General features: G+C 42.9%; 1 protein-coding gene across 1 annotated transcript; it reads left to right on the forward strand.

Moving 5' to 3' along the window:
• Window positions 1-3,752: 3,752 nt before the first annotated feature.
• On the forward strand, window positions 3,753-11,730 carry LOC140284480 (ras-related protein Rab-18). The gene is made up of 7 exons (XM_072378347.1): window positions 3,753-4,039; window positions 5,778-5,833; window positions 8,166-8,227; window positions 8,525-8,597; window positions 9,159-9,277; window positions 9,534-9,600; window positions 9,904-11,730. The coding sequence occupies exons 1-7, from the start codon at window positions 3,972-3,974 to the stop codon at window positions 10,071-10,073; spliced, it is 615 nt and encodes a 204-aa protein (XP_072234448.1). The 5' UTR covers window positions 3,753-3,971; the 3' UTR covers window positions 10,074-11,730.
• The last annotated feature ends 253 nt before the right edge of the window (window positions 11,731-11,983 follow it).

Below are 11,983 nucleotides of genomic sequence, written 5' to 3' on the forward strand. Positions count from 1 at the left end.
GTTCAGGGGAGAAACCCAGACATCCCTCTCACCAGCAACACTACTGCTTCTCCTGGGTGATCCCAAGGTGTGCCCAGGCCAGAAGAGATATATAATACCTCCAGCGAGTTCTGGGTCTGTTCCGTGACATCCCAGTAGAACATGCCCAGAAAACCTCCAAATGGAAGAAACCAGGAGGCATTCTAACCAGATGCCCGAACCACCTCAGCTGACTTCTTATGATGTGGAGTAGCAGCAGATCTACTTGAAGTTCCCTCGGGATGGTTCCTCACCCTATCTTTAAGGCTGAGCCCAGCCGCCCTCTGAAGGAAACCCATTTCCGCCGCTTGTATCCGTGATCTCATTCTGTCGGTCACTACCCAGATCTCATGACCAAAGGTGAGGGTTGGAACAAAGATGGAACAGTAAATTGAAAGCTGAGCCCTACGGCTCAGCTTCCTCTTTACCACAACGTACAGGAGAAATGCCCTCATTACTTCTGACAAAGCCCCAATCCATATGTACATCTCTCGCTAAAACCTGCCATAACTTGTGAACAAGATAACCAGATACTTCAAGGAAAAGTTTAGTTTTTTTTAAACCTGGACCTTATTTGTGGCATAAATGATGGTGATGCCCCCGTTCACTCCCGTTATATGGATATATGCAGATCTAAATAGTGTCCGAATGATGCCGACTTTCACCAAAACTGTTATCGGTGAGTAGACGAATATATTTTATGCCAGAAATAAGGTCCAGGTTTAAAATAATAAAACTTCTGCTTTAAACTACTCCCCCTGAAGCAAGGGCTCATCCCCAACTCGGAGAGAACATTCCAACTTTTTCCGGTTGAGAACCGTGTCCTTTGGATTTGGAAGAGGTGACTTTCATCCTAGCTGCTTCACACTCAGCTGCGAACTGCACCAAAGCGCACTGAAAAGGAACAGAACCACATCATCCACAATAAGCAGATGCGAACCTTAGGTTCCCAAACCACATCCCCTGTTCTCTATTACTACACCTTGAGATCCTGTCTATAAAAATCACAAACGGGATTGATGACAAGCGGAGTCCAACTCGCCCTGTAAACAAGTTAGACTCAGTGGCAAGAATGCGGACACAGCTCTTGCTTTGGTTATACAGGGACCAGATAGCTCGTAAAAGCAGCTCCAGTACCCCATACTTCCACAGAATCCCTCTGGGAACACGACCATAAGCCTTTTCCAAGTCTATAAATCCCACATCGACCGGACAGTCAAACTCCCATCATAACTCTGCAAGGGTAAAGATCTGGTTCACAGTTCCATAACCTGGGCGAAAACAACACTACTCCTCTAGAATCTGAAGAACAATGGAATCCCCAGGTGACACCCCCTCCAGGATGCCACCCAGAGACTCCAAGAAGGCTGGAGCTGCTGTTTGGTGCATACGCACAAACAACAGTCAGAACCTTCCCTCTTGCGACTTGCAGTCGCATTGAGACTTCTCGCTCACCGGGGAGAACTCCAACACGGAAATGCTCAGATAGGTGCTTATGAGTATCCCCACACCCACCTGACGCCTCTCTCCATGGGCAACTTCAGAGTATGAATGAGTCCAGCCCTTCTCCAGGAGTTTGGTTCCAGAGCCAACACTGTGTGTGGAGGTGAGCCCAACTATGTCTAGTTGGTATCGCTCTGCCTCACACACAGGCTGTTTCCCCCCCAGCGAAGTGATGTTCCACATCCCAAGACCCAGTTTGCAACACAGAGGGTCGGAATGCCAAGGCCTATATCTTTGCCTGCCATTCAGCTGACACTGCATCCTAGTGCCACTAGGCACTCACTGGCATGCTCTACCCCCAGGCCTTGCTCCAGGGGGATGCCCCGGTTTCTTTTTTCCGGGCAAGGGAACTAACTGCCTGGTTCCACTCCATCGAGGTCTTTGAATTGCTCTTCATCTGACCCCTCCCCTGAGACCAATTTGCCATGGGAAACCCTACCAGGGGGATACGCAAACCCCTCCACCACATTAGGGTGGTGATTCTACAGAGTTTTTTTTGTTGTTTAAAGTAAAAATATAATTACCGCAACCTTAAAAGTCTGAGGTACCTATCAATTCAACAAAAACAGACTGATCAAATCCAATATGGAAGTGCTGATTAAGGAGAAAATCTCCTTTGTTTCTGGTTGGGATTGGGTCTAAAATACAAGTTGATGGTTTAGAAGAAGCTGTTGCTGTTGTTAGCTCAGTGAGTTTGACTGGACAAAAGCTTTCTAAATACAAACCAATTTCAAAAGATACTTCTAAAACTGCTTTACTTGATTATACATCAGTGACAATAGTGGGAAGGATTCCATGAATTTACACTCAGATATAAACAATTTTATTGGTGAAGAAGCTCATGAAGTCATCGCTACTGAGGGTTAAATGAATACGTGGCTCAACAGAGCTCAGACTCTTAGTCAGTCTGGCTACAGGGCTGAAAAGGAACCTGGGATTGTTTTATTCTCTTCTATCGATGATGAATAGTAAGCAGTTCTAGCTTTGCAAAGGTTTTCTTTATGTGTATTAAACTATCTTTCCAGACTAATTGAGATTCTAATTAGGACTAATTGGGACACTATTGTATTTCCAACTTTCTGGTAGTTTGCTTTAAGGCACACAGCTGTGAAATATACTAAAGATCTTTTTCAGAGGGGCATCATTGTCCAATTTTTCCACATTAAAACTGTAGTGCTGTCAAGAAGACTATCAAATTCGGCTGTGAAAGGCACCCTCTATAAATAAATTTCTTCTCAGATGCTGTGTAGTAAACTAATGTAAACTCAAAATTAATCAAAAAATTTTCACATAAGACAGGGTTATGATTAAATAGAGTAAATACCAGTCATTAAAATTAAGAGTGATTAAGAGAGTTAGTAGGTTTGTGTACACTGATATAGAATTAAGTTCATATTTAGGCTGTCATTTTCAACATCTACTTGAATGTTAAAGTTTTTTAGACTATCTTTACTCAGCTCTAACTGAGATTGACAGAAACTCAGAAGAAAGGCCAGGTGGATGATACACAAAAACAAATAGAAAAGCTTTTTTGTGATGACCACTTTGGGTGAAAAAAAACTGAGTCAGAGATTTAAAAGAGTAAATAAATAATAAGATTAATCTGGGGTCTGGGACTGATTAGTTACCCTGATTTGAAGATAGCTGCCACTTCACCTCTTCTGTCTATAGTTAAAAGAATGGGAAATTTGAAACAGATTGAGGGAGTTGATTTATTAACACTAACATGGTTTTCCTCCTGCAGCCAGGTTTCTGTAAGACAAAATAAATCTAGATCATCAGTCAAGTAATTTACTAACGTTACATTAATTTGCACAGGAGAGATTGGATATTCAGCAAACCATATTTAATAGTCTTGTGTTTTTGTTCAGTAAAATTAAAGTGAAAGCGTGCATAGTTCTTTTGTCTTGTTTGACTCTGTATTGGAACTGTGATGACAGCCTATGTAGGGTACAAGATTCCTGCAAATCATAGCGTTCTATTCGTATTTATATTTCATTCGGCTCCTCAGTCTTTTGTTAACTTTTTGGGAAACTTTATAATACATGTTGAGTATATAGTAAACTTTATGAAGAGTGTTAACAGAACTATTTTGGATTGTGGGTACAAAAAAAATAACGGTCCAACTAATGGAGTTATACATGGAAACCGAAACAAAGATCCACGTCCGTTCTCGGCTTCCGTAGTTATGTGAATATACACATTGATTAGATATGTTACATTAGTGTACGCTTTTATTACGTAATCTGCATTATTCAACATGTCTCATATTCCAACCGGAAGCACAAGCAAGTCATGCAGGATATAGTTGGAGTGAGACGTCTTTCTTACAAGCTGTCAAACTATCTAATGCAGGCTGTAAACAAGAAGAACGCAAGTTAGACAACGTCGCTCCTTACAATTAGTTGTAGCCGTTTACCGAGAGTAGCACAGCTCACTTTAAAGAAAAAATGGAAGACGACATAATAACGACGCTGAAAATATTGATAATTGGAGAAAGTGGAGTTGGGAAGTCCAGGTAAGCTGAAGCTTTCTCTGAGAAATGGATGTCGAGGCTAATTGCTAACATTAGCTTGCTAACATTAGCTTTGTAGCGACCCAGATAGTCTGGGGGGGGGGCTCTATTCAGAATAACAAATAACGCTTGTTATCGTCACTGTCAACAAATTGCCAGACTTTTAAGAAACGATAAGCCAGTGAAAATAAGATTGTAGTTGCTGGTTGTCCAGCTAATAGTAGCAGGCTATGTGTGACATCATCTTTGTTCACGCATGATGCAGATGGCTGAAGATGTTGCAATCGAGACCAGTTTTCTGCTGGGTCTGTACTGCATGACAGAATGCAATGTCTAAAGTAACATATGGGTCCAAGAATGATAATGGGTTTAAATGTACAGTTGTTTTTACTAATATGATAATCAGAAGTTCTTCTAAAATACGCCGGATGTTCGAAGCAGCTCATTTTTATTTTCTTTTGCCTTTTTTTTCCTTTGTTTTCCACGAACATCACTTTGTAAGCTTATGGCTTATGCCACTGCCAACCGAGGGCCTGGATAGGTTTGCTGGTCTTCCTATCTGTGGTCCACACAAACAATCCTGATAACCAGCCTTAGCTGTCAACCATCACATGGCAAACTATGACCGTGTCTTCCGAAGCCATTTTCACGGTACATGGATAATGAGCCGCCTTAAGCCTCTGGTAAACTTTTCACAAGTTAAACGTCTTGCCAAAAATCTTCTCTTTCATTGAAGACTGATGACCAGACCTCAGCTTCTTGAGATGAGTCAAGTTTAAATGAACTAAAGTGTGATTGAAAGTGGAAGGCATAGTATGGTATCCCTTTGTTTATTCCTGTACTTATTTATGCTGAGATCCTGTTACTGTGTTTTCAGCTCCATATTCCTCTGTTTGCTTTTTTTGTGATTTCCTTTGTTGATAATGTACTCATTTAGGGCCTGTTTTTTTTTGTTAACTGAAGTCCTTTTTATCCCCCTCGCTTTTTCCTGCTGTGGTTCTGACAGCACATGTACTTCTAAAGTACAGCTCTGTGTACAGAGCTCAGTCTGAGTCGATTCTGATACTACAGCACAGGCCCGCGTTTGCTTCTATTCCCAGATATCAAAAGAACATGTGGCCAGCTGCACTGTATGCGGCCTGCCAGTTCAGACCAAGTGTGTTGTTTCCAGAAAGCAATTTTGTGTTCTTGATTTGTTTTGCAACGCAATTCTGGTGTTGTGAAGTTTGGAAAATGAGTAGGGAGAATTTGGAATAACTTTCAGTTATCTAATTTGTTTCCCTACAATATTAGGAGGGCCTCAAATCATTGGGGAGGTGTCTGCTGGGCATAGAACACATACGTTTAGAAATGGTACATATATTCTTACTTGGCTGTCTCCATGTATATGTAAGTTCTCAATAAGAACTCACAATGACATAATTAAGAGAAATACGCCTGCGTCACTGATGTGATGAAGGACTTTGCACATGATTAGTCAGAGGTAAGAAATGGACCATGTCCCCCTGACTATTCTAGTGGTGACATCATCTGAAGCTTGTGCATGTAATGCAAGAGAAGGTGGTCAAAAGTAATCAGTAGAAAGAAATAGAGATGTAGATTTGGACAAGTTTGGTCCTGCAGGGTGAGATGTAAGAGCCTGATAACACTTTTACTAAGAAAAAGAATGCACTCCCTTGTATTTGGTAATGATTAATAATGAGCTATAATCTTCTTCTTCTTCTCCTCTTCACATCAACAGCCTTCTCTTAAGATTCACAGATGACACATTTGACCCAGAGCAATCGGCTACAATAGGTGAGTAAAACGTATGAGCTTATTAAGAAAACTTGGTGCTGTCTAATACTTGGAAGTACAGTTGATTTTTATTTTTATTCATTTATTTTTTTTAAGAACCAGGAATAATGCTGCTTCATAGAATGAAGGCCCTGCTTGAAGGTGATGGTGATGATGTGAATGTGGGTGTGAATGGGAACGTGTGTGATGGGGCTTCAATGTCTGGGGACAATCCAAGGGGTGCAGGTTGCAAAATCAGGGAGAATTCATTGTCTGCCTGGGCATCCTCCCTGTTATTCCTCCATCTCCCTGCCCCTGACTGTCACCTGTAGGGAGATTGCTGCTGGTGGCCCTGTCCTCTGTGATTTAAAATTTAAAAATGCCATGATTTGGCCTGCTGGTGGACACCTCACTGCTCATCTGCATAAAGTTGAGCCTCTCTCAACTTTTGAAGCTCACAACGCTGGCCGCTCAATGAATGGCAGCTGGCCCCCGGTTAGGCTGCAAGCAGATCTTTGACTTGATCCTGAGTAACAAATCCACTAAATGACAGAAGCTTTGGTATCTGCTTCAGCCACCAGCATTGCCTTCACACCCAGCGTTTTATGTCGGTAATTTGAAAACACAAGTTAAGGTTCTGATAATTGGCCTCTTTGGCTCTGCTAACAAAAGGTATAACCGCTTAGCTGGCTCGTCACCACACACCCTCACAGCCACAGAGCTTTTTTGATTCATTGCCTGAAAAGTTTGGCTAAAGCATATTTTTCCTCACAGCGCTGTCTTTGTTAAAACAATCAAAGCATAGACTTGAGACGGTGAGAACACTTTCTTTTGTCATGGTCAAGCCATGATTGCTACTGTTTTTCTTGGCCAGTTGAGGTGTTTGTCTTTCACGGAGACGGCTCTCCCATTTGACTCAAGTCTCTGGGATTATTTTTTAATCTGGTATCGGCTCATCTCAAACTGAGAAAAAGCTGCAGAAGTGCACAAAGAGTGTTCTGCGACCAAAACAAGTCCTCCTCCTTTTCAATCATAAGCAGAAAAACAAAGCAACTTCTTGCTAAAGGGGAAATGGTGACAATACGGGGTTAGATATTCATTTGAATCATTAATTATTTCTTCTCTTCGCCTCAATTTTTCGTGTTTACGTGATGCGTTCAGTCTGTTTATGTCAGATGATTTAAGGGTGTTTACAGATCCGCCATCAGCCCGGTCTTGACTGTCAGTGGTTGAGGCATCTTGTTGTGTTGTAAATATTACAAACAGATGCTTTACTGTATGTTCCATGGGAGAGGCATGGCTGAATTTGTAATGAATTATAGTAGCAGGGACTGGTCCAGGTTCAGGAAAACGTTTAGTGTAAACTCATCTCCACATGTGCCTGGCAGCACAACCTGAGCAAACCTGCTGGACTCGAGAAAGAGCTCGTTGCTGTGATTAACCGTGAGAACAGACTGTATGTTTGTGTACCCTCAGCCTCTCTTTTTAAGTCCCTCCTTTGTTTTGTCCATGAATTGAAACCCCCCCCCCGTAATCCCAGAGGTAAAAACAGGCCCAACACGAGTGTGCATCCTCCTGGTAAATCTGTCAGTGGGTGCTGAAATTCAAGTGGATTTCTCATCTGCACACTGAGGCGCTGCACACTGAGGCGCTGCACACTGAGGCGCTGCACACTGAGGCGCTGCACACTGAGGCGCTGCACACTGAGGCGCTGCACACTGAGGCGCTGCACACTGAGGCGCTGCACACTGAGGCGCTGCACACTGAGGCGCTGCACACTGAGGCGCTGCACACTGAGGCGCTGCACACTGAGGCGCTGCACACTGAGGCGCTGCACACTGAGGCGCTGCACACTGAGGCGCTGCACACTGAGGCGCTGCACAGAGACAATAGAGGTGGTTTACAGCGCTGTTATTTTCATGTAAATGTCTGAGCCATTAGAGCCTGGCAGGGATTCCGTGCGTGAATCATTGCTCTCTGAGCTTATTCACAGGTGGTGGGGTTTTTTAAAGTTTTTTTTTTTAATCAATTTCTTTTGAATTGTTTTTAGTTTAGGACACAGGGTGACACTGTCCCTTTGTGGTGGATATGAATGCACAGTCAAAGAATAATTTAGCTAAAAGACATGGGTTGGGCACAATGCAAGTCTGAATAGCCTGGGTTAGCAGGAGTTCAGAGACATTGTGTGGTAATGTATGTTTTGACAATTCATCATCAATAATTATAGCCTGTCAGCATGATATAATATTCTTGGCAGTAATTGACCAAACCTGTAAGAGTCATCATACTGGGACTGAAGCAGAATGAGGTAATCATGTCAGTTTGAGTGACTGGCTGGCTTTTCATTGTCCAGGTGTTGACTTCAAAGTAAAGACCATTTCCGTGGATGGCAACAAGGCAAAGTTGGCAATATGGGTAAGCTACAGACTCATTGATCTTTCTAGAACTTAAATAACACAAATTCAAACAAACAGAGGCAGCTCCTGTCTGTCTGTCAGTGCAGAAAGATTCAAAGTCAGACTCATCTATGACTCCTATCTGGCTGTTCTTTCAAGGCGCCAGAAGATGGCGCTTATGTACCATTTTCTGCCCTCGCACACCTTGAGGGACACAAAAGGTTCTGTCTGTGTTAGCCGTGTCCGTCTGTCCTGCAGTGTTTCTTGTGTGTGTATGCAGTTGATGAGTGATGAACACAAGGTACGTGTTTTGCAGGACACTGCTGGACAAGAGCGCTTTCGAACCCTAACACCCAGTTACTACCGTGGTGCACAGGGTGTCATCCTGGGTAAGCGAAGCTCCGTCACCGATCAAACCTTTGTGTGTGTCCTCATCACGTTGGAGCCTGGTCCATCCTGAAGAGAGCGATGTCTTTTCATCTAGCATCCACTAAGTGTAGCTCTTTAAATATTAATGCAGGCCATGCCAGCGCGTACAGAAAGACACGGAGGAAATTGGTTGAAGTTGTAAAACAAATTCAGCTGCAGCTCATAGTTTTTATGGTTTTTGACCACTGTCAGGATAGAGAGTAACAAAAACCTTCTTGGCGCATCGATAGCTCTCTTTTTTTTTTTTCCCTGTTAGATAAAATCAAAAGCCTTTCAGAATTAATCTCTCTTGATTACACGTGACTGAACTGAACTTTTTGTATGTTGGACCTAATTAATGCAAGATGACTGTGCCGAGCAAACTGTTCCAGTTGCGCAAAAGAATCCTATTGTATCATAGATCCTGAGATCAAATAGAGAAACTTTGCCTTTGTCCTGTCCTCTGTGCTCCAGTCTCATCAGCCGGTTCTGTAAGTGTTTGCCTTTGTACTGAGCTTGTTCATTTGGTTGGTTTGCCGCAGTGTATGATGTCACGAGGCGTGAAACCTTTACCAAACTGGACAACTGGCTCAATGAGCTGGAGACGTACTGCACAAGAAACGATCTCGTCAAAATGCTTGTGGGAAACAAAATTGATAAGGTGAGTGGCCTTACAGTTGTATGGTGGTATATAGGAGATAAGTGGTAGTTTTTACCTTGGTATAAGCTCACTGTGTGGATTTTATCTACGTGACGAAAAATGTATTTAAGTCCCACGAAGTAGACTTGTATGAATTAATTGTGTCCTGTTTTTTTGACTCTGCAAGTTGCTTTTCTCTTTGAACTGTGATGACCACAGTAGCTGACAGCTCTGCCCAGCAGACCTAAAATAAGCCAATACCTCTCCTTTGTTTTAGGAAAACCACGAGGTAGACCGGGCCGAAGGGCTGAAGTTTGCAAGAAAACATTCCATGCTTTTTATAGGTAAGTCAGGATTCCCTGCTTTGCAGAGACCTTCTGGGCAGGTTATTACACAGGGAAATGGCTTTTTGAACATTTACTCTCAATATTTAGGTTTTCATAAATCATCTTCATGGCTGTCCTTTTTTCTCACCAACTGTATTTATTTTTTTCTTAATATTCTCCGCACTTCTTTTTTTTTTCTTCATTTCCTAACCTCTTTATTTTTTTTTTTTCCTTTTCCCCCTTCGTCTGGCCCTGTCACTTCCCTCTTCTTTAATCCCTCTCTCTCCCCCCCCCCCCCCCCCCCCCCGTCTGTTCTACCAGAGGCAAGTGCAAAGACGAAGGACGGCGTTCAGTGTGCATTCGAGGAGCTGGTTGAGAAGATCATCCAGTCTCCCGGCTTGTGGCAGAGCGAGAACCACGGCCGAGCGGTCCAGCTCACAGACGAAGATGCCGGCAACGGAGCCTGCAGCGGCTACTGCTCCCTGGTTTAGACATTGCACCCATGTTCAGACGAGCACATGTGAACGCCATGCCCTCAAACGCCCCACACACACACACACACACACACACACCCTTCCCATTTTGTCTTGTCCTGAGCGGAGCTCCCTTCTCAGGCAGAAGCACCGGGGAGGTCCGGCTGTCTCCCTCTGCAGAGCTGAAAGGTTGACCGTCCACACACTCTGTGCTCACACACACTCTGTGCTCACACACACACTCCTTTTGCACACTTTATTGCAATGCTGCGCTTAAACACAAATACAGCTCCGCCTTGCTGTTAATGGATTTTCAGTGTTTCTTTCTTCTGCTTCGTGAGGACTTTAGTCAAAATTTGACCTCATTCACATTTGAGAATTGCAGTGCAGTCAGTTTAATCTAAAATATAAACCAAAGTTGGTCAGGTGTTTCTTTTTGTGTCTCCAGCATGATTAATTTTGTTCTCGGAGCACCTTCCCTTCATAAGCACATCTGTATGGACGCAGGGCCGGCTTCCCCGGTGTTTGTCTTTCCTCTGCTTTGTGCTGTGCTGCATCCTGCCCCCCCACCCCCCCACCCCGCCCTCCTTGCACAGACTCTGAATATAATGCTGCTTATGGAGAAGCTTATCAAGCCAAGCCATGCTGTATTCTGTCTCACTACTTTCAGCTATAGGCTTGCATCATGTGTTTCTGGTGTCCACACAACTGCCTCATTTCTTTCCAAGAGTTTGGATCAACATTTTATGTCTTTTATTGACTTGGATTTAAAACTTTTGCTTAGGAGTGGATAAATCAAAGAGATTGGCACCAGCTGGCTTTCCACTGGGTGCCGAAATGAAGGGAGCCTTTTAAAATTGCACGCCTGTTTTTTGGGGTTTTTTTTTTGCAACGAGTTGCTGTAATGGAGTGCGACTTACTGGCACTTGCTAACTCAGACAGATAATATCAGTAATATCACTAGCAATGCTGCAGTTATATGGATCCTTTTGACCGGTCAGAGACAAAGGAAACGTGTTCAATATTAAACGGGGCACTGAGTCATCAGGGTGTTTCCAGAGTATTTGGAAAATCAAAGCTTTGTGCTTCTCGTTGCTGATGGATTTCACAGCGCTCCCATTCATGTGTTAGTATCTGAGAAAAGAGTTCTAAGCATTCTGTACCCAGACCTCGGACCGTGTTTGCAGTATTCGAGGGCTGGTATGTGTTCCAGGAAATGTAGTTCTGAGGGTTTGATCTCAAAACAAGGGTTGTGCAAGTGACATGAATTCATGCATGTCTTACCACATGTAATTGTATTTAAATCTATTTTTAATTGCATGGAAAGTGTGCCATTCTTCAGCTTGTTTTCTTTTGTTTTAGCCTGTTGACCCTCGAAGGCTATTTCCGATAAAAACCTTTAGTTACCTAGCTCAGAATAAAACACTACTTACACGATGACCATTTGAATTTAATGGTTAAAATAGAACAAAATTGAAGTAGGCTTTTACTTATAAAACCAGTATTGTTGTCTTTTTTGTGACAAGAAACAAGTTGAAACATGTATACCTTGTAAATTGTGTATTTTATGACTCTGTTGGGATAATTCCTGTATGAATTATAAAGCTGAATGTATGCATATTTCACTACAAACAGCCTGATGTATTAAACTAAGTAAAATCCTTTTTTTAAGCAACCAGAACTAAACATGTTGGTGTTGATACAGACTCCACAGCTGCTAACATCTGTCACTTGAAGAGCTGTGTTGTATAAAGAAGAATTAAGCCTTAACAAGTCATCTACAGGGATGACCAATAACCGTGCTGTCATGGTTGCCATTTTGGAAATGTCACTGTTGGGTGATGGATTTTTCCCTCACCACCCTCCAGATTCCTCTATCCTCAGAATAAAGACTTGTGTTTAAGCAGTGTCCGAGGAACCCTCGGTGC

The sequence above is a fragment of the Leuresthes tenuis genome, unplaced genomic scaffold (genome assembly GCF_036924035.1).
Source record: "Leuresthes tenuis unplaced genomic scaffold, fLeuTen1.0.hap1 SCAF_24, whole genome shotgun sequence".
Taxonomy (NCBI): Eukaryota; Metazoa; Chordata; class Actinopteri; order Atheriniformes; family Atherinopsidae; genus Leuresthes; species Leuresthes tenuis.

Excerpts from the sequence above, each read along its gene's own strand:
- LOC140284480 (XM_072378347.1), top strand. The coding sequence starts at position 3,972 with ATGGAAGACGACATAATAACGACGCTGAAAATATTGATAATTGGAGAA. Across the intron at positions 5,834-8,165 it reads AGAGCAATCGGCTACAATAG|GTGTTGACTTCAAAGTAAAG; the intron begins GTGAGTAAAACG and ends TTCATTGTCCAG. Across the intron at positions 9,278-9,533 it reads TGGGAAACAAAATTGATAAG|GAAAACCACGAGGTAGACCG; the intron begins GTGAGTGGCCTT and ends CCTTTGTTTTAG.